The sequence below is a fragment of the Cyphellophora attinorum genome, assembly GCF_001299255.1.
Source record: "Cyphellophora attinorum strain CBS 131958 chromosome Unknown Contig12, whole genome shotgun sequence".
Classification (NCBI taxonomy): Eukaryota; Fungi; Ascomycota; class Eurotiomycetes; order Chaetothyriales; family Cyphellophoraceae; genus Cyphellophora; species Cyphellophora attinorum.
In genome coordinates, this window is record NW_017253240.1 from 771,063 (window position 1) to 792,536 (window position 21,474).

At 53.9% G+C, this 21,474-nt stretch overlaps 7 protein-coding genes across 7 annotated transcripts; 3 read left to right on the forward strand and 4 right to left on the reverse strand.

Moving 5' to 3' along the window:
* Positions 1-254: 254 nt before the first annotated feature.
* AB675_7765 (uncharacterized protein) lies at positions 255-2,281 on the forward strand (the record flags this gene model as incomplete). Its single annotated transcript, XM_018148157.1, has 2 exons — positions 255-903; positions 1,068-2,281. The coding sequence occupies 2 exons, from the start codon at positions 255-257 to the stop codon at positions 2,279-2,281; spliced, it is 1,863 nt and encodes a 620-aa protein (XP_018000328.1).
* Positions 2,282-6,807: 4,526 nt separating this feature from the next.
* AB675_7767 (uncharacterized protein) lies at positions 6,808-7,518 on the reverse strand (the record flags this gene model as incomplete). Its single annotated transcript, XM_018148158.1, has 1 exon — positions 6,808-7,518. One exon carries the CDS (start codon positions 7,516-7,518, stop codon positions 6,808-6,810), a length of 711 nt encoding a protein of 236 aa, XP_018000469.1.
* A 3,119-nt stretch (positions 7,519-10,637) lies between these two features.
* Positions 10,638-10,985, reverse strand: AB675_7768 (uncharacterized protein; the record flags this gene model as incomplete). Its single annotated transcript, XM_018148159.1, has 1 exon — positions 10,638-10,985. The coding sequence occupies one exon, from the start codon at positions 10,983-10,985 to the stop codon at positions 10,638-10,640; it is 348 nt and encodes a 115-aa protein (XP_018000416.1).
* A 1,620-nt stretch (positions 10,986-12,605) lies between these two features.
* On the reverse strand, positions 12,606-14,588 carry AB675_7769 (CCR4-NOT transcription complex subunit 3; the record flags this gene model as incomplete). Its single annotated transcript, XM_018148160.1, has 3 exons — positions 12,606-12,666; positions 12,714-14,284; positions 14,331-14,588. The coding sequence occupies 3 exons, from the start codon at positions 14,586-14,588 to the stop codon at positions 12,606-12,608; spliced, it is 1,890 nt and encodes a 629-aa protein (XP_018000568.1).
* Positions 14,589-15,040: 452 nt separating this feature from the next.
* AB675_7770 (D-tyrosyl-tRNA(Tyr) deacylase) lies at positions 15,041-15,622 on the forward strand (the record flags this gene model as incomplete). The annotated part of the gene is made up of 2 exons (XM_018148162.1): positions 15,041-15,326; positions 15,384-15,622. The coding sequence occupies 2 exons, from the start codon at positions 15,041-15,043 to the stop codon at positions 15,620-15,622; spliced, it is 525 nt and encodes a 174-aa protein (XP_018000288.1).
* A 649-nt stretch (positions 15,623-16,271) lies between these two features.
* Positions 16,272-18,496, forward strand: AB675_7771 (putative formamidase; the record flags this gene model as incomplete). The annotated part of the gene is made up of 9 exons (XM_018148163.1): positions 16,272-16,349; positions 16,400-16,418; positions 16,468-16,499; positions 16,553-16,607; positions 16,887-16,921; positions 17,002-17,168; positions 17,296-17,656; positions 17,726-17,933; positions 18,195-18,496. 9 exons carry the CDS (start codon positions 16,272-16,274, stop codon positions 18,494-18,496), a joined length of 1,257 nt encoding a protein of 418 aa, XP_018000344.1.
* Positions 18,497-18,751: 255 nt separating this feature from the next.
* AB675_7772 (ATP-dependent RNA helicase dbp8) lies at positions 18,752-20,344 on the reverse strand (the record flags this gene model as incomplete). Its single annotated transcript, XM_018148164.1, has 1 exon — positions 18,752-20,344. The coding sequence occupies one exon, from the start codon at positions 20,342-20,344 to the stop codon at positions 18,752-18,754; it is 1,593 nt and encodes a 530-aa protein (XP_018000188.1).
* Positions 20,345-21,474: the final 1,130 nt, after the last annotated feature.

Consider the following 21,474-nt stretch of genomic DNA (forward strand, 5'->3'; position numbering starts at 1 on the left):
GATCGTTGTAGGGCTGTGACGATGCAGCGCCATTGCTGCCAAGCACGACAGGGGTGCGCCAAAAGTCCGCCTAAGGCGCCAAATCTCGCAGTTTCCGATCGGATACGTATTGAGCCACCTTATCATGGTTCTCTCTACGACTGCAGCTTCAGTTTACTACACAGGCCATGAGAGGCTTCTGCAAAAGCATGGACCTCGAACTGCACGGCTGAGACGCGATCAATATCAGGCCTTCCCACAAAATATCCGTCGACATGGTTTCCCTATGGTCCAAACTTATCAAGAGACGTCGGTCTCGAGCGGCACGAGAGGCACACGGCCTGTCAGGTGTTGACGGTGAGCTCCAGCAGATCCGCCTTCTCATGTTACATCCAGCATCGGAACACACTGCTCCTGTCTCTTGCTCATTGGAGACAGTCTCTTTGCTCAGCGACCCCAAGCCTATGTACGAAACAATCTCGTACGTATGGGGAGCAGCTAATGAAAGAGAGCGACTTACTGTCAACGGCATGGAAACGCATGCTCCTGCAAGTGCTGTCCAGGTCCTTCGACAGTTCAGACATAAGACCATCATCCGTGTTGTCTGGATCGATGCCGTCTGCATCAATCAGGCCGACATCGCCGAGAGGAATCAACAAGTGGCTCTCATGGCTGACATATATTCAAGCTGCAATCGAGCATTGGTCTGGCTTGGCGAGGACGATGATTTCGCTGCGTTGGCAAGCACTGCCATCGATGCCATCCTTGATGACGCCGAGTCGGCCACCAACGGCATGCAGCACTTCATGGAGCTTGCTCCTCAGAGTGGTATCAGCGATCATGCTGTTCGCGAACTCAATGGCCGTGTAAGCCTTGTCTCTTTCTATCGCTTGTGCTCTTTGCCTTGGTTCGGCCGGCTTTGGGGTAAGTGCCCATCTGCCCTCGCGACCTCTTGTAATCCCAGCTGGAGTCGTGACTGCACACAGCACATCGACCAACGTGGCTCATCGTTGGGTCAGCATGTAGTCGCGGACTGGACCCGATCGTGACGCAGGCCTCTCCAAAGATGATTTTGCTGATCATAATAGTTGTCCAAGAAGCTGCCCTCTCGCCTGAAGTCATGGCCCGATGCGGATCTGTAAACATCCGTCTCGAACGCATTCTTAGGGCGGCTCGCTGGATCCGGTACCATCTCCCTGACGTCCCCTCGGGTAACCCCTACAACGTTGGGCAGGTCAGGATGATGTGGCCATTGGTGGATAGAACTTACGGCACATTCGCGCCACAATCTCGGTATCGACTCTCGCTACTCGCGCTGCTGGACTTTCTCCGCAGCTATCAGTGTTTCGATCCACGCGACCATATATATGGAATACTTGGACTGTACAGACAGCACATTAACATAGTCATCCCAGAAGCCCTGCTTCCAGACTACAACAAGCCCCTGGGACTTCTACTGCGAGACACCACAAGGCTAGCATTCAGTCTGGCGTGCGAGGACCCTCGAGCTGGCTGGCCCCTGTCCATGTTGGCAAAGACATTTCGTACTGCTGAAGACCTTGCAGCTTCGCCCTCTTGGACTGTAGCTTGGCATCGAACAAGGGACGATCAGGGAGATCCATCACTATTTAACAGCATCTACAGCGTGGACGATGGCAAGCCTGCCTACCTGTATCCATCCACGGAAGGTCAAGATGACGAACTCGTGCTATCAGGCTGCCATGTATCAAAAGTCATGGCACTCTTCGTACCCTTCGATGAGGATGCCTTCGATTCGAACGAAGCGGTTCTCGGGTTCCTACAAACCATTCGAGCTGTTTCGGACGCTCTCTCTGGCGGCGCAATTGATGAGACCGCTATAGCATGCACGCTCGTTGCTGACTCGCACTTCGATCAGCGCTGGACTCCTTCCTCGTGCCTGACAGCATTCGAACAATTCCAGCATCAACTCGAGCGTCTTCAACTATCAGAGTGGCCGAATTCCTACGATCCAAAGGCAACGCAACTCGAATCCGCCGCGGCACAGTACCGCGACATCATGTTTTCCGACGTTTGCCCTAATCGAGCCTGTTTTGTCACAGACGATGGCCGCCTCGGACTAGGTCCACGGGATATAGACTGCGGCGATTCTGTTGCTATCCTTTTTGGATGCCCGTGGCCCATGGTGCTTAAGCCTCGAGATACCGACGACGGGCATTACGAGCTGAGAGGAGCCGCCTATGTACACGGGATAATGGATGGCGAGGCTGTTCGCGATCGCAGAAAGAATGGGCTCGGCCTTGTGAGAATTCATTTGCACTAATGTTTCTGTGTCAGGTGTGGAGTGCCCGGGGGTCGAGAAGCACATTTCCATCAATCCAGCCACGCAAGACTCGCCATGCATCTTGGGTCCGCCCTCGGTGGTACGCGGGCTAAGTCTTTGCCCTTGACGATCGATGCTGGCGCGAGGCTGACCTGCATAGGACACTGTCATTGCCAGACACGGAGTTGACGACGGACGTGTTCCATGCTTGCGAGAATGCTCGTGGAACAACACAATTGGTGAGAGTTGGTCTCTCAAACAACCTATCATCTCAGAAAGCTGCTGAAGCACTCTAGAAAGTAGCCTTGGTGCAATGGAAGCTGAAGCGCCAGCTAGAGATATCTGGAAGCCGAATTATTGACACCAGGCTCGTTCGAACCACGATATCGCTTCCCTTCATCGATCATGTTCCCCCTGATCATCCAACGCCACAAGCCTACCACTACCCTCGGCTTCCCACGTCGTAGCGCGTGCTCAATCCTATGGACATCTCCCCGAAGAAACACTTCGCATCACATCCAGCGTCGCTCCGTTACATGAGGCCTGAAGGCTGGACTTGTGCCGGGCTGACAGCTTATTTGTCTGTTACTGGAAGAACTCATCACGGTGTTGAGTTGAGCCAGGGTTTGAGATAAGCAAAAGCTTGAATGAAAAATGCAGAAATATCATTCTACGTACGTCCAAAATTTCCCCTTTTAGCTGAGGCTGTCCAGCTGGACCCTATGCAAGCAGATGTTACCACTCGACAACCTTTCACGAAATCCCTATCGCCAATCGAATCAACTTCTGAGCCGAAATCTGATGTTGAGAGAACCAGCATTCCAATCCTGACGCTCACTTTAAGGGTAGTGGCATGTAGTGACCCTACCAAAGTGTGTGTGGGTTCCGCCAAAAAGCAGCAAAGCTTGGTCAAAGCTTAGTGTGGGCTTGAGTTGCTCGACTAAATTGACCAATCACATGTTGGCGCCACACTTTAATGGGCCGCGGTTGTTGACTACGCGAACGCTTGCTCAGTCGAACTGGAACCACACTATGCCGACATGACACTGCTGTCGACATTCGTGTCGACGGCTGTTGACAGCTCCTTGCTACCCAGGCATCCAGTGGGGGCATTATGTACATCCTGACAGCGCTGACGCTTGAGAACGATTCGTGCTCTGAGAGTCAATCTCCACACCTCAGTCCATATATACCTCATTCAGGTTTCATGGACAACCTCTACACATGGGCAAAGGTAGAATTGGCGAGACCTGCGTTCGGCCATCGTTCATCACCTAGCTTCCTGTCTCGATTGGATAGTGGAGGCTCTTCGATCGGCCTCGCAAAACCCTACAGCACTATGCTGCGACAGATGTGTCGAAACTTGGTTACTTTTGGTAGTCTAGGCGGTAGGTCATGCTGAAGAGGGTCTTCAGTGTTCTGGTACAGGAGGGTAGGTGGCGCAAAAGATACCTTGGTCAGACGCCGTCACCGGATGAGCTTTTCAGAGCGATAAAGCTGCAGACCGTTCCCACCTACGAATCCATTTCCTTACTTCAAGAAAACGCTTCGACGCCGTAGGGACGCCCTTCCACCCTTCTTAATCCGCAGACTTCCTTCGACTTGCAACAGCAGGGCAGATGTATTCCAAGCTAGCCATAGTCTTCTTACTGACACTCCTGACCACTTCGCTGGCATTCCCTGAAAATCTTGCGGCACGCGGTAATGTTTGTCAGTCAGGGGCCTACGGCCTAGCTGTCTCGTTATTGAGCGACTGTAAGTGAAATTGCGCACCATTCCCAGCACGTCCACACCTCACCCTCGACACTGACCTCGCCTAGATCAGCCAGCTCAGCAGTACTGTGCGAGTCACTATCCCGCCAAGTGTGCCTTAAAGCGTCAATTACCTCGCGCGGTTTCAAAAACAACAACAACAACAACCGCTCCATCGACGACCCGCACGACGTTGACCACAACCTCAGTTTCTCGAACACCCGCAAGTACTAGCACGACCACTAAATCATCAACCACAAGATCTTTGAGTCCCAAAGAGAGCGCTTGGTCATCGATTGCTTCAAAAGCTGGGGCGTTCCTATCGACGGTGTGCTCATGCATTGAACCGCAAACATTATGGTAAGTTCCAATTCAGCGCAAGGTGAATTACCTAGGCTGCTAGCGGAGCTTCTGAGTCTGAAGCGCTTGCTATCCTTGTCTCCTGTCGAATGCGGCTCGTTGCTGACGATCTCTTAGTCCGACCTCACGTACCACTACAACTAGCACTACAGCCTCCACCACCAGTGCTAGGACCAGCACCACTACGACTACCAGTACCACAACTACTACGACGCCAACGACCACGACTAGTACCACCACGACGTCCACCACGACACCAACCACCACGACGACTACCACAACGTCCTACCACCACGACGTCCACCACCACAACGACGACACGCCACCACGACCACCACGACGTCCACCACCACAACCACAACACGCCACCACGACCACCACTACCACCACTACGACCACCACCACGACCACCACCACAACGACAATCCCTGCCCCAACATGTGGATCTAGCGCCCCTGCAGTGAACCAAGCCGAGTGTGCTCCCTATAAAGCTGGCTGCACATGCTGTACCGAACAGTGCGACACAGCATGTCAACAGACTATCACCAATTGCTATCAAGCTTGCAACGAAAACGATTGTTTCTCAAATGCAAATGCCATGGCTTACTACAACGACGGAACTTGTGTCGTGGGCACAGACAACTGTAATATATGCGTCAACCCGAATGCGTAGAGGGCCACACAGTGCTTCACGTACCGTCCGACGAACATCATCGAAGGCCTCGGCGATAGGAAGACGCTTAAGCGAGAAGGTTCGATATAAATATGTAATTTAGGGTTGTGGGTGTGACAATATCATGAACCAGTTAAACGTCAGATCTAACTAGGTTTATCAGCTAAGGGCTTTAGCTAATACGGCGATAGATAGTATTGTATGAATACTAGTAGCAATATAGAGATACTATTAACCTCAACCTTCATCACCACAAGCTGGTTCACCGGCCAAGTCCCCATCACCACGATCGCCGGCCTCTCCAGTGAAATCTTGAATGGTATTCGAATCACGGTGACGAGTCTCACGATCTTCAATACTTCTGGTACGATCTGCACGAGTTATGTCACGAGTATCGTTGAGGGTATTACGCCGGCGATGCCGATGGCTTGAGCTGGAGGGAAAGGAAAGAATGGACAGGAGACACTGCGGGGATGTTTTGGGCTTCAGGGATTCAGATTTGCTCGCAGTACGCTCAAAGTGTTTGACAACGCCAAAGTCGGCCACGCTTGCGACCTCGGCGTCAGAGGCGACAGGAACGACGGGACATCGAAGGATGTGGTTATCGCCGCCAAATCCCGGAGAATTTCGTCCGAACAACAGGAGCGATGCAACCGTCTGCACCGTCTGCTCCGTATGCCACTTCACGACCGACCATTCTTCGTTGTTCATTGTCCTACCGCTTCCCTCGCATCTGCTTCTTCAGCTCCCGATTATAGTTCGGCGTCGCCATGTACTCCGACCGCGGACGAGCAGTCCAGCCTTTTCCATCGTCGATGAAGCCCCACCAGTGTGGTTCTTTGACGTTGGGGTTTGCGGGACGGAATTGGGCTGGATCGACGACTTGTTTGCTGCCGGAGGAGCCCATTGTGGTCGTTGATACTATGGGTGGAAGATTGGGGGATCGGGAATGGTGATGGTGGTGTTGCTGGTCGTGGTGGTGATGTCAATGGTGGTCCCGGTGGTAGAGGGGAGATCTGGCTGACTGAGGCGGGGAGTGGGCTTTGGCGGCTATGCGTTGCTCTGCTTCTATTGTGGTGCTGCTCGTCTGGTCGACAGAAGATTGAACATTGGTATTGTGGTTTAGGTGATGTCGAAATGGTCAGGCCTCGGGTGATAGTGTCAGGGATTTATATAGCCCTTCGAGGCTCCAAGCCAGCTGATCGTCACCCGTTCAAGTTGCTATAACAGCCATGGCAGGATTCGGGGTCGCGCCAAGGAAGGCAACCGTGGCTGAGTTTGCTCAAGCCAGGGTTAAGGTTCGAGGCATGTTGCCTGATCGGGCGCTATCTGCCGCTCGTAGTGTGTTTGTATTTGTCCTGGCTGCCCATGATGTCATGGCGTTCGCTTTTGCTCGAGGTGATGCCTTGTTGGTCATTTCAAGGTCAATGCAGAGCTTTCCATGGCGAATTTGTGACGGCTGTCAGACCGATGCTTGGTCTTGATCGACAGTTCGGTTGACATGAGAGAAGAAGTACGTCATGGCTATGCTCCCGGGGTATGTCCGCGTACCCGCTGGTGTTCCCCGTGAGTCTCGAAAAGACGGCGTCACTTCACGCCTGTGAGAGACTCGAGACGCAGGTCTTGCTCGACACCCGAGACAGTGGGCGAAGCTTTCAACATCACTGACGGATCGGAATTCACCTTCGGGAGACTATGGCCAATCTTGGCTTCATGATATGGGCTCGAATGGTCTCCCAATCTAGTCTCTTGACAGTTCCAAAACACTGATGTCGCTTGCTTGGACCTCTTCCCAGCTTATGGCTTCGTCCCAAAGACTATCAGGGATGGCTTGTGCCGGCTCAGATTCGGTCGTCAACTCCGTCTCAGACTTGCCTTCTTGATTCTGAGCTGAGTACGTGCTTTCACCAGGGTCAGCATTCACGTTTTCGATGGCTGCTTCCGATTTCCATTTCGAGACATCCCACCAATCTCTTCTCACAAAGCCTTCCTGATCGATGCGCCACTCAAACCTGTTGCCATCGGAAGTCGTCCAAATAAATGGATCGGTGCAGCTCTGTAGCTGCTGCTTTATGACCGTGTTCACAGTCTGTGGCAAGTGCGGTGAAATAACAAAATACCCACTTGGCGAAGCACGCTCATTACCACTGCGCTGCGTGTCACCACTGTGCTGCGTGCGATACTTCCATGCTTCCATTATGGCAACCCAGAACGCGCCATGTCGCGCGCTTCCAGTCTCATCGCCCAAAAGCTGTGCTAACAGTAAGAGAGCCACACCTATGTGGATCAGGCTTTTCATGACGTTCAGCGGTAGCCTGCACAGAATTGCTGTGCTCGGGGAGCTGATGCAGATGTAGGCTAACATTTTCTGACAGATGTACAGCGAGGCGCCGTAATGCTGAAGGAGGAAGTCAGTGTATTGACTTTGTCGGCTGTCGAAGACATCCCCCATGTATGTGCGCACATCATCAAAGAACTCGGTTGCATAGAACAACCCCTGACAACGGTCTAGGTAATCATCGAACGCACTGGCCTGAGAGACATCGACACACAGAAGGGCGCCTGACCAACGTTGCTGTGCACATCTCAGTATCCTCAACCTCGAGGGTTTCCTTGCGGGTATATGTCGCCCGCTGAAATCTTTCGCGGAAGGTTCTGGCCCACACGTATTCTGCATTGATCGCGCTCGACTCGAAACGATGTCCTCATCAGCATCTTCATGATCCCTCACTGCCTTCGAACGAACAGCGACGATGTGAGACTTGCCAGTCACCGGACCTCGATTGTGACCGAGAACTTGACCAAGAGACAATTCAGCAGGATCTGCGTCAAGGACTTGCAGCGAACAGTTGGGCGTGGCGCCCAGCGCGCCGACGAAGTACGGCGGTGCCCACTGACTGCTGCCACAAACGTTTCGCTTTCGATGCCGAACCAGCGTGCGTCGTTCCTTGAACAGGGATCCGCAGCCTGGACAAGGATAGAGCTGCGTACTTCCATGGTCCTTATTGATATGACGCCGAAGTTCATCTTGGCGCGTATAGCTTTTGTCGCAGTCCTCACAGTAGTAACGTAAGTCATCGTCGCCATGGACGCTCGCGAGATGACCTCGTAGGCGCACGGCTGAGTGTATGTCCAGAAGCAGTCAGGCCGGGGACAACCCCGTTGAGGTGACATTAGGGATGGAGTGCTCAGCCAGTATGTCTTGGGGCGGCTGGGAGTAGTCCCTCCTACTGCGAGACGGCAATTAGGCACGAAAGTACACTCGCAGTTGCTGTGCTCTTTCTACGGCACTTCCAGGGTTCCAGAGGAGATATAAATCAGTCTTGAGCACACATCAGGCTCGAGTTTGAGAACCAGAATCCGCGACATCGTGCCGGCACTGTGGCTTCGCCCGGTTTAGGCACGGGGTACTTGTGATTGGCCGAGTGCGAACCGCTCTCGTATTGTCTGCGTGAACGGGTCGTCCGACCCATCCTATCAAACATGCCATCATGCCATGACGCGGAGCTGAGTTGGCACTAGAAACAACGCTGTTACGAACACATCAGAACTAGCCGTGGCACGGAACCTGAACACCTCACATCAGTCTTGGCAGTAGGGGATTTTTCTCAGACCGGTTGAGTAGAGCGTGCTTCGAGCTAAATTTCGTCAAGTGCAACACTCCCTGAATAGCAAGCGCACTGCAGTCCCGTCCCAGCTTTTCTCTTCTGTCAGCAGGTTTGTAGTATGATGTTGAAGTCAGGTAGCTAAGCCGCATACGCTCGGACGCAGCACTGTCGCTCACTTACTTGATTATGGCCCGACGACCCGCGGTTGGCCACCCTCTTGTGTCTAGCTTCTCACACGAGAGCGTCCTTGAGCGTCCGACCAGTGCCTAGACCGGACAGCAACAGCGTGTCAGACGACTGTACAGTGCTGTCTCTCACACACACAATAGGTTTTGAACTCACAAAGTCAAGCAGGTGGTGTCTGTCAGGGACTTGAGGAGCTGTGAGGTACCCGTTGCAGGCCTCGATTCCTGCACGAGACGTACTCGAATTCAATGCACTTGCGCGCGCTCCATCGCTTTGCGGTATCCAACACAAAGACAAGCAGACGTCGGGCGCGGAAGCAATACCGCTCATCCTCAACAGCACAGTAGTACCAGTACCTCTCGACACCCATATCCCGGAGACACAGAAAAAGCGGTCAGAGCCTCATTTCACCTCCCTCCCCCTCCCCCTTACAGCGTCCGAACCACATGCAGTCCTCCACGTGAGTCATCCGGCTCTACAACTCCGCCAGTGCAACGCACGATCGTCGCGAACCATTTCCCGCCGGACCAGAACCATCCAGCCATGCATCGAGAATCTGGTCGTCGGCGTCAGCGCCGACGGCTGACAGGCTTCCGTTCCACAGCGAACTTTTGCTGCTTCTGTGCTGTCGTGCTACCCGGGACAACCCCCGGTCCACGGGAGGTGGATTCCGACGGGTTGTGGACTTGAAGTTTTTGGGGTATGTGCATCGTTGTGCTACGTTGGGAGGGATGCTTAATTTGGTGACGTGCAGGTAGGTTTTGTCAGGTGAGGTAGATCTGTGTCTGTCGGCTATTGGATCGATGGCGGCGGCAACTGAATCGGTCTCTGCAAAGAGTAAGGTAGTTGCAGTAGAGGCAGGTTCAGGCTGTGCAGTCGGTGCGTGAATTGGGCGAGGACGACTGTGAGACAACAGTGACGCTCAAAGCAATAAGCTACGACTAACCGTGCTAGATCAGTCCCGAGAGGGGTGGGTGGAAGGTGTCTTCATCATCATTGCCAGCTGTACTTCCGAAGGTACAACAGATTTCCCCCAAGTAAAGTAGTAACATCATGCAAAAGTCGTAAACTCATGAGCCCAAATCGACGCTCCGTGGTACCCTTTCAAAATCTCGTAACGACTCCATGTGAAAAGTATGTCAATGATCCTGTCCTGCGTGCGCCATCCTTGAGCACAACTCGTTCGCCCGGGTCCGTGGGCTCGCTAGCGGTCGCCGCCCCCTCTCCTAGGCAAAGTCAACCCGTGATACTGCCTCAAATGCTCAGTCAAATGATCCTTCCGCGTAAACCCATTATCCCCGCCCTTCCTCGCACACCTCGGCCTCGGGCAATCAATATAGCACTTCTGGTGCATGCTACGGTCGTGCCGGGTAACGTCTGCGCGGCGGCTGAAGAACCTCAAGGGGTGGCCGGTGGGGGTGAGGCAAGAGGGATGAGGGCAGTGTGGTTTGGTCAGGGACAGGGCGTTGTTGGCGGACTGCGGAGTTGCTCTAGGGGAATGGGCGGAGCCGGCAGTGCTGGAGGATGCGGAGGAGTTGTGGCGACGGCGTTGACGCTGGTCTTTAGAAGTAGTCTTGGGGCGGCTGGGCATGCTGGTCTCATGGCGGTTCGACATTGACGGGGTTGTGGTGGCTGAGTGTCTGTTCTTTGGTGACGGAGAAGTGATTGTGATGCTGGAAGCTGGTGTGTTTGGGAGGTGATGGGAGAGTCTGCGAAAGGTGTAGTGACTAGTGCTTGTAAGGTCCAAGGACTGGTTGTCTTGCAGTCGCAAGTCAACTCACCTATCATCAAAAGCCTCGTCACTTGGCTCGCTGCCCCGATCCAACGAGTCAGGTCCAGTGCTGTTGCTGCGTGTAGCCACCATCGCGCTGAAGTCGTCGTCGATCGGCATGTAAGAGCTGGGAGGATAGTAGTGGCGCTGCAGCATGTGCTGATAGGATGTCGTGTCGTACTGAGACAGGTTTCTATTGTCATGCTGGGCTCTGCCGTAGTAGCCACCGCCTGAGAACAGCTGGGAGTCGTCGTCATCATCCATGTGGCGCGCCGAATAGTGGTTGTTGTATTGCAGGTGCGGTTCGTTGAATTGACTGCCCACGTAGGAAGGGTGGCGGGTGAAGGGGTCCATTTCCTGCGGGAGCGCTCTGAGGATGGTATGATGAGCGGCTCAGCTTGATCGTCGATATGCGACAGGAAGGTCGACGACGACCAAGCAATTGGGTGTTGGCGTCAAGCAAGCCTGCGATAACAGCAGTCGAGAGCTCGGGTACCTTGGACCAGCAACGGCGCACTCAGCCTGATCGCAAGCAAAGTCTTGTGCTCCTTCCTGAGGACTGGTGATAAAGGTTGGGCCCAGGACGATCTATAAGTGCTTTGGTAATCGCTTGAGTTAGGCAGTTTCACCGGTGAGGTCTCGAACAACGCATCAAGGACATACACCAATAACAGCCATGATAGTGACTGAAGCGGGTGTATCCTGCCACAAGGTTGAATTCGGCCTCTGCCCGGCCAATAGCAGGGCAGGAGGTAGGGCTGCAGCAAAGACCTTTGAGAGTAGGCAGTCCGCCTTCCCGGCCGCGGAATCCGCAGCAGGGCTTCCTTTGCTTCAAATTTATGCCCGAAAGGAGGTGCCGGTACCCTTCGCGAGCGCAAAGTAGTTCAAGCCTTGGTCCCAAATTGACCGCCTCTGATTGTTGCACCAAGAAGGGAGAAATACAAACGGAATGGGCCATTTGGCTCTCGTGTCGTGGAAGAGAGCGCAATTGTGCGACAAGGCAGTAGTCTGGCTAGCTGGAACGACAATCCGTAACGAACGACGATCAGCCCAGCAGGCAACGGGTTCGCAAAGATGATCGTGCCGCGCGGGTGGGCTTCATCGGTCAGTGCGCATTGCAGAAGACCAGATCGATCAGAGCCGAAAGAGTGCATTCGCTGCCTCACCTATGGAGATGATTAGACTTTGTGTTGCGTGAAAGACGGTCACGATTTGATCGCAAGTGGGCCGAAGCGAGAGCCGTGGGAATTGGTATGTAGCTAGCAAAAGTATCCCAGAACTTCCGACGCTTGAATGTATCTGTCAGTATAGTCGAAGGGGATTTTGGGGTCCGAACGAAAATGGGACTTTCTCCATGCGGCAGGGATTTGGCGAACGCAAATCAGAAAGCTTGCGTATTCGACAGATATGCAAGAGAAAGGCTGTTCCATGACTGCTACCCAACGAGCGTCATGCGAGGGACGCGTGGGGCAGACAGTGGATGATGCAGCTGTGTTAGAAAGCCTTGGTCGCTTGCGGACGCGATGCAGTGAACCAGTCAGATGGTTGACGGACGGACATTCTGGCAGACTCGATGAGAAAGAAAATGACCAAATGACCGCCAAGTTCCCAATTAGGTTAGTGGTTGCCTAGTTGTTGGAGGCAGGGCCGACGTCTTGCCGCTCTATTTGCTGCCTCTTACGCATCTGACGTTCCAAGGTTACTCGTGGTACCATGCAGCAAGGCGCAGTCAAGCGGCAGTATCTGTAACATAGCATTTTGACGGCCCGTGCAGTGACTATACGATTAGTATCGGCGAGTATTCAGCGCTCGAGGGAGAAGCGAAAACATCAGGCTACTATGGGGGCCGCAACGTAGCGAAGTAGCGTGAAAGAAGTGAGGGGGAATGCGGCTCAAAATTGGGCTCGCCATTGGACGGCCATGCCAGTGTAGTTTAGAGACCGCACACCGGTCATGCACAATGGTGCTATCTGATCACAAGTCGTCTTCAAGGAACTTGTAGACGAACTTGAAGTCAGCCTTTCGGCGATTCATCCTGCAAAGAGTTAGCGATGTTCACATATGTCGTTATTTGTCGCTTACCATGTGGATTCATAGTCGAAGAAGCGGTACGTGCCCTGTTCGTACTCCTCCGTAATTGACTTCGGCTCCTCGTGTCGCTGAAACCACGTTTGATATTGCTTGTGGAACCTCCAGCTCTGGTTCTTGAGTGCTCGCGCGGCTAGCCACTGCTGATATGTGTTTTGCCGGTAGTAAAATATGTAGAACAATGTGTCAGTTTCCATCCTCTGGTCGGCGTACAAGGCCGGATCATCGAAAATTGGCAGCACGTCCTGCGGATAATGGGCCGGAGTGTTGTATTTGATCGTGGGCCGGTAATGTTGCGGTCTGTCACCATCTAATGGCTCTGGACATGTGTCCTGTGAACCTTGCAGTAACCGTGATAGCTGGCTCGTTGGCTGTGACACTCTGCTTTTTGTTGTTTCGAATGAGTCCAGTAAGTCTTGGAGGCCAGGAGGGAGGTGGTAGATCGACTCTTCTGCATCATCCTCTGCCTGTCCATTCGGCGTGACAGTGTCGTCTGCGATAATAGGCTCAGGCACGGCCTCCGCGCTCTCCATAGCTGGCGTCTCTGGTACACTACTAGGTACACTTGCTCCGGGTACACTTGTAGCACTCAGGGTCGGCGACTTTGAGTGACTTGGCGGTTCTTGCGCTGGAGTATCCGCATTTGATGACGGCGGACTTGCCGGCTTTTCCACTGGCTGTGTTGATGTTGCTACAGGCGAATCCAGAGTTGATGATTTCGATGGTGCAGGTAATGGTGGCAGACCTGACGCTGGACTTGAGCTAACGGGTGGAGGAAGAGGTGTTAGCCCAACGCCGGACTTGTCGCTTGCAGCTGCGGCCGCTGCGGCGGATGCATACTTCAGAGTCTCGCCTGGCGGTCTATTGGGTATTGGAGCCGGTTTCATACTTGTGTCTTTGGGTATTGTCGGTGGCGGAGGCATGTTATTCAGCGTCGCTAGTGCTGGTAGGGGCGACTTCAGTTGGGTTGACGGTCTGCGCGCTGACACAGGATCTGTCTTGACCTTCTTGATTGGTGCCGGTGCCGGTTCTGGCTCTTCATGGTCCGGTACTGATTGTGCATCCTGAGAAGATATCCGGTCGATCTCATTCGTAAGGCCAAATTGCGCTTCTTCGTTGTCCAGGTTCAGATCATCGTAGATGCCCTCGTACGCTTCCTTCTCGAACTCTGGTTCTCTGGCTTCCTTGAGCACCTCCTCGATATCGCCCTTGATTGCCGTGACCTGGTCGTTCTCGATGTTGCCGTTCTGCAGCGACCGCAGAACTAATTGTAGCCGCGACTCGTGGTATTTGTATATCTCGGTCCATTCCTCGATCTCAAGTAGTCTTTCGGCTTTGGAGTTGTCTTTCTGTTTCTTCTTGAGTTGGACCTGTAATGAGCTGGCTTCGGGCTCTAGTTCTTCGGCCAGTATTCGGTTCATCTCGTCGAGGCCTTCACTTATCCAGTCGCAGATCTCCTGTCGCTCTCGCTCTTTGGGGTCTTGCTTGACGCTCTGCTGTAGACCTTCTTTTGAGAACGCTTTTGTCTTCATCTCCTTCTCTGTGGCTTTGAACGTCTCCATACACTGTAGCGAGTCAGTCCGAGTGCCTATTCTGGCTCTCTCATGTCACCGACCTTCTCAATCTTCTTCCGATACTCCAGTAATGGGCCTTGTCCTTGACTTCATTGCCGGCAGCCCACGATTTGATATTGTCTCGTGATCGCTGAAGTTTCTTGATCTGCGTCTTGAGTTGCTCCTCGAGTTTCTCCTTCTGTGAGGCATTGTTGGACGAGTACAGCTTATCGTGAATACCCTGGAACTCCTCTATGCCTTCGTCGACCTTTTTGAAAGTCTTGTCGATCTCTTGTTGAATCTTTCTGGACGCCATTCTGACCGTTGGCTTATGTCCATCAATTTGTGATCTGGTACTGTACAGCTGGGTACCCGGAATGCGCTGCGATTGAGAAATCGGGGACGTCGTTGCCGGCACTGCAACATCGCGACTGCGCTGCGCCTAGGGCAACTTTCGCGCTAGTGCGTTTTGGGACTAGACCAGATTTTGCCCGCGAAAGTTCGTGAAGAAGCGAGATATCTCTTCAACGGCCTCGATTCACGCGTTTACGGTCATCGTCTACGTCTGAAACGCGTCAAGGGTTGCGACGGTGCGTGAGGAGATCATCTTTCGTGAAGCCCGAAGCGCCAAACTGCGCGACTCAGAGCAGCGACACGACTAGCGGCGCCTCTGCTAGCACTGTGCACCATAGTACCTGGCTCAGACTAGCAGCCGATCATAGGGACGTCCGCAAGTAACTACAATCATTGTTCGGTCTGTGAACAGCGATGAAAGCCATTCTGCAACGGGTCCTGTCAGCATCTGTTGCCGTTGATGGCAGCACTGTCTCATCCATCGGCAAGGGGGTTCTCGTGCTCGCTGCTATCAGTCCACATGACACCCCCAAGGACTGTGATTCCTTGGCTGCAAAGGTTTTGAAGATGAAGCTCTGGCCTGATGGGAATGGAGGGCCTTGGAAGAAGAGTGTACAGGATATCGACGGCGAAGTCTTATGTGTGTCGCAATTTACACTGTATGCCAACACGAAAAAGGGGAATAAACCAGATTTTCATGGTACGATCCTCAGCGTTAAGTGCTTCTGATCCAGACCTCCCACTCATACTTTGGTAGGTAGTGCTAAGCCGGAAGTTGCCAAAGAGCTGTATCACTATTTCGTCTCACAGGTTCAAAAGCTGTACGTCGCGGATCGGGTCAAAGATGGTGTCTTCCAGGCGATGATGCAGGTCAGTCTCGTCAATGACGGACCTGTCACGTTGGAGATCAGCACAGATCCCAAGAAATCACAAGTGGCATCGGCAACTCCATCGTCCAGCGGTGCGGTAACGCCAAATCCTGAGCCGCCAGCATGAGTGTCGCAAAAGTTGACTCGCATCATCACAGAGCTGACTTCGGTCACTTGCGCCGATGTGTCTACGCAATCCAGTTGCGGTGGCGCTCTCGTCGTCAAATGCTGCAGGCGCTGGCAATGAGTATCAGCTCGACATTGATCCAATGCCAAGCATCCAGTCTGATAACGACCTGCGTCGGATAGCCATCAACTACCACACAGCATTTGTGTGCTTGCACGGTCCTCGTAGTGGTCTTGCAGCTGCAACGACGAAGACGGCAATTCGCTGATAATGGCCGTAGAGTGAGCTCAACTTGTCTACCTGACACTTTCAGGAACGCTCGACGGAAATGTCCACCTTCCGGTGTGTCATTCCTTATCAACACCCACAGGAACCGAGAGCTTATCCGCATCACTGCTCGACATGCGGAAATTGAATCAGGCGAGTAAACTTCGAATGAGCTATCCTATCAGTACCTCACGCGGGGTACGCGTGTAAACACGAGTCCCCGCATCATGCAGCAGTGTACATGATGATGTTAGAAAGTCTTACCACGACTGCCGGCTCTCGAACTCGTTAATGAGGGGCAGTGATAAGCTTCTGCAATTGTATACCTCGTTGTCGCTACCTACCACTCACTCGTGCTAGCTACCAGCCTTTAAGATTGAAGATGCCTCACTCAGGACCTATCCGCACTGCGCTGAAAGTTGACCTGGACAAGCCGGCAGATGAGCAGGAAGCTCTGCATGTATGCTCTGACAAGCCCGCCTTGGCAGACGACCGCTGATCATACTCTAGAACAGATGGCACCCTGATGGTTCGTCGACCTTGTCGGCTGAGCCCTTGTAGTGACTGATGACCTCCAGTACCTTTCTATGGCACCATCAAGAATGGCGAGGTAAGTACCGACGCAGGCCAGCAATCTATCAGACTATTCTGATCGTGGCCTAGACAGTCAAGATTGAGTGCGTGGACTGGACAGGCGGCCAGATCGGGAACAACGACTGTAAGTGGCGGCATCATTCCACATCCAATGCAACACTGCATCAGGTGCTGCAAACGGGACGAGCCACCGGCATGATCAGACCGCAACGCGTGCCTATCTCTCACGAGAGTTGTTGCTCGTAAGGTCTGAAGCGGCTCACTGCCCTGTTTCTGGGATCTCTCAACTTCCTATGGGCCTGCCCCAAAGGCTATAGCCGCAGGGCGCCTGTGCTGGGTCGGCTCGCCAATAGTCCACCAAGTCGCCGCCTGTACGCATTGCGCTAACTTCGACGCGCGACAGCCGCCGACGATGTCCGCAACGTTGATCTGACCAAGGTGAGTATTCTCATGAGGCGCCTCGAACCCGGGCCTGGGCCTTCGTCGTAAGAGAGCTAAGAATTGTCTTCATGCGACAGATCCATTACCTCTCCGGGCCCTTCGAGATCGAGACCGCCGAGCCAGGTGACGTTCTCCTTGTCGAAATTCAAGACGTTCAGCCCTTCGACCACCAGCCATGGGGTTTCACCGGCGTCTTCACCAAGGAGAATGGCGGCGGGTTCTTGGACGAGATCTACCCAGAAGCGTAAGAACTACCTCCACTTCCAGGCCTGTCGCGTTTACTTCTTGGGGCGCAATGAGGGTCAAAGATGTGACCTCTGCCGATACTACCACTTGTCCGAGATTACACTAACGATCATTGCACCCACTAGTGCCAAAGCAATCTGGGATTTCCAGGGCATCTTCTGCTCCTCCCGCCACATCCCCGGCGTGCGCTTCGCCGGCCTCATCCACCCGGGCATTCTAGGCTGCGCGCCCTCCGCGGAGATCCTGGCAGAGTGGAACCGCCGCGAAGGCGAACTGATCTCCACTACCTCGCTGGAACGGATCGTTGCGCAGCCACCTGAGCCTCAGAATGTGCATGTGGGCAAAGGCAAAGGCGATGCCGAACTCACGAAGAAGGTCGGCAAGGAAGGAGCCAGGACTATACCCGGCAGACCGGAGCATGGCGGGAACTGCGATATCAAGAATTTGAGTCGTGGTAGCAAGGTGTATCTGCCTGTGCATGTCAAGGTATGGCCTCCCTTCGCCTTCTTCTCTTTAATCCACAAGTGTGCCTGTTGACTGACCGCTCAAACCCAGGGCGCCAAATTCTCCGTCGGCGACCTACACTTCTCCCAAGGCGACGGCGAAATCTCCTTCTGCGGCGCCATCGAGATCGCCGGAATCATCACCCTCAAGTTCGACGTGATCAAGAATGGCCAGGAGCTGCTCGGCATGAAGGGCGGTAAATCTCCTATTTTCCTGCCTGGGCCCGTCCAGCCGCAGTTCGGACCTGGACGCATGCTTTGTACGTTTCTCCTTGCTTTCCTCAACCTTTGAATTGTCCCTCTGGCCCTCTACCTGCCCACCGACGAGCGGAGCGCAGCGACCATCACCTTGGGGGCTCCAAGGTCTGAAGCGGCGCCACAGACGAATACTTCCAACGTTCTTGAGTAATCGTCTGCGGTGCGTCCGCTCGCTCCGCTCGCCCATAGTACCGGTGGACGGCTGCCCCGTGCTCCCTCTCCCTACCCTCACTGTCCCACCCACTAACTTCATCCTTCCCTAGATTTCGAAGGCTTCTCCGTCGACGAATCCGGCAAGCAGCACTACATGGACGCGACGATCGCGTACCGCCAATCGTGTCTCCGGGTCATCGAGTACCTGAAGCGCTTCGGGTACGATGATTACCAGATCTACTTGATGCTGAGCTGTATCCCAATCGAGGGCCATGTGGCGGGGATAGTCGATATTCCGAATGCGTGTACGACGATTGGGCTGCCTATGGATATTTTTGATTTTGATATTAGTCCGGATGCTGCGGCTAAGGCGGCGGTTAAGAAGCTGGATTTGGGGAAGTGTGCTCGTTGAGGTTAGCTGGAGGTGGGGAGGCAGAGGTATACTGCGACGCGAGGGGCCAGAAAGGACAGCGATAGTAGGTGGCGTAGCTTGGTAGTCAGAAGTCATAGCAGGGAAGCTACCTGTCCAAGTCCCTGGCTATGATTTCGTCTTGGGCAGTCGTGGACTTCCACTAGACCGGATGATCTAATCGTCCACAAAGACGGTCTCGAATTACAGGAGTTCATTCCGCCTGCCGCAATCCTCACTCACTCCCTGACCATCTCTTCAACTCCTAACCTTGCGCCCCTTCCCAATCCTCCGCCCATAAACATCCTTCCCCTGCTCCACCTCCCGCAACGCCTCCATCCTCGCCTCCTCCACATCCTTCAGTGTCCGTCCCTTAACAATCCTCGTCTCCAGATTCACGCCCTCTTCCTCCCACTTCTGCATCTTCCCACCTCCACCCGGCTGCAAATACTCCTCGATTGCCAGTACTAGCTCAACATCCCGCGGTCCGGTGAAAGTAATTGCCGTACCATCTCTGCCCGCACGCGCCGTGCGTCCAACCCGATGCACGTAGTCAGCTGGATCACGGGGCACGTCGTAGTTGACGACGTACCGCACGGAAGGGATATCGAGACCGCGAGAGGCGACGTCGGTTGCGATGAGGATGCGGGACTTTCGTGCGCGGAAGGCAGTAAGGTTTGCAGAGCGCTGGCGTTGTGGGAGGGCGGAGTGTAGTGCGGTGACGGGGTGGTCAAGCTGGAGGAATGTCCGGTGGAGGTGGTCGGCGGTCGTGGTGCGGTTAGTGAAGATGATGATTGAGGGGTCGTGGGCTGTCATGGAGGGTGTTTGCAGGAGGACGTGTAGGTAGGCGGGTTTGTGGGCAGCGGGGAGTTGGAGGTAGGTCTGTGTGAGGGTCGGCGGGAGGGTAGGAGCGCCATTAGTGGGGTCGGAAGGGTCGGAGGCGGAGTCGGAGATCTCGGAGATGAATACTGGAGGGCGGCCATTGCGTGGCTGGGATTTGAGGAAGCGGACTTCGGGAGTCACGGTGGCGGTGAAGAGGAGGGTTAGTCGCGAGGCCGGCGGTGGGAGGGCAGAGAGACACGTGTTGAGGTCTGGTAGCATTGATCCAGGTCCGGACTTGAGCAGGCGATCTGCTTCGTCTAGAACGACAGCTTTGGCGCGAGAGAAGCCTATGACTGTGTCTTTGCCGGAAGTCTGGATGTGGTCGGCCAGGCGGCCAGGTGTCGCAACGACGATGTGAGGTCTCTGCGCGAGAGCAATCGCCTGTGGTCTCATTTCAGTCCCGCCTGTGATGAGCACGACTTTGAGATTTTGTGAAGCGCCCAAGGCTCGGAATTGTTCGTATATTTGAAGGGCCAGCTCGCGAGTAGGAGTCAGTACCACGGCATATATGCCGAACGGATCCTCCGCCCACTTCTGTAACAATGGCACTGCGAACGCTATTGTTTTGCCCGATCCCGTTCTGGAGCCTCCTATACAGTCCCGGCCCTCGAGGATTGGCGGTATGCATGACTGCTGAATTGGTGTCGGGCTGGTAATGGACAGTGACTTGAGTGTGTGGACGAGCCACGGTGCCACCGCCAAGGACTTGAAGTCAGTGTCTGCAGGCCGAACAGCCAGCCGAGTCGGTGCTGCCTCCAGAGCTTCATCTGACTTCTTGATGCGAGAGATCCTACTCAAACTGAGTTCCTGCTGCTGTGGTGACGGAACTTGCACGGGCGAGACTTCCTCGCCCTCTGAGCTGACTTCACCACCTGAAGCATCCTTGTCGCCAGAAAGCCGACGTCGTTTCGGATCCGGATATTCAAAGTCGGAGTCATCATCTTTCACGAGATCTCGAGAAGGTGCCATGTTTGGTGTATTGGGCAGGAAAGCAGGAAATGTAAATCATCGCAAGGCCGACGATGACAACTTTTTCTTATCGATAGCGTTCTCGGACTGGCTAGCGCAAAATTCGGGTTTGTGTGGACTCAAAGCTTTCCACTGTCAACAATCTACGTTGATGATCTTGTAAAAGCTTCGCGTGGTTATCAGGCTTCAAAAAGCCAACGACGCGGCGAGCCCTTCGATGATGTCTGCCGCCGGCCCGCTCGTCACGACAAGGTCTACGTCCACCTCTACACCTTGATCACTGACTACTAGATTCACTATCCTCGTGCAATTGCAAGGGTCATCTTCTGCCTGATGAAGTCATTTCATTGGCTTGTACTCTCCGGTAGTTCTGGCCGGCAGACTTGCTACCTTTCCTGTCGCAGGATTCTCGCTGCTGTGCCTGGCTGGCCTAGAGAAGTGTGCCTGTCCATTTCCGGCGCCTGGAGACTCCGCGCATCTGTGAGCTTCGCCTGCCCAGCTCTTCTTCTCAGCAAGAAAGATTTCTCGGTATCCATTCAAGGATCCCAGGAGTATCGAGATCTGACAGAGATGGACAAATATCGAGTCGTGGAAGTTGAGACACCTTGTGGTTCGAGTGCTAAAAGTGTAAAGGTTATCCTCGGCAAGCCCAATATCGCTTGTCAGCATGTTCGTATCGGAGTGATGCCGAAGGATTTCTGGCCTGCTCTAGCGCAGTACTGTTGTTGAGAACGTGTCGTTCGGCATTTGACAATCGTCACATTGGAGACGTCGCACTCAGCACCGAGCTGAAAATTGTGGGCTTCTTCATTGTCCCAAAGTGTTGCGAGGGAGCGCATTTGCAGAGTCGAGTTGCCCACCGTTTGCCAAGAACCACCACGCTGCGAGTGTATTGTGTCCGCATCCCAAATATCCTCGCAGCCGCTGAGATGGCAAGAGCGAAGATATGCCGGCTGGATATCCTTGCCCGACGAGCACATAAATGTGGTTTCGAGTAAAACGTATTGCCTGGCGATGATCAACATCTAGGTTCCGGAGTGTCGGTTGCGTGGATTCTCCACGACAGCAAGCGCATTTCCGCAGTTGGAAGATGTGTGGAACACATCAGTGATCGAGAACGTCTGTACTAG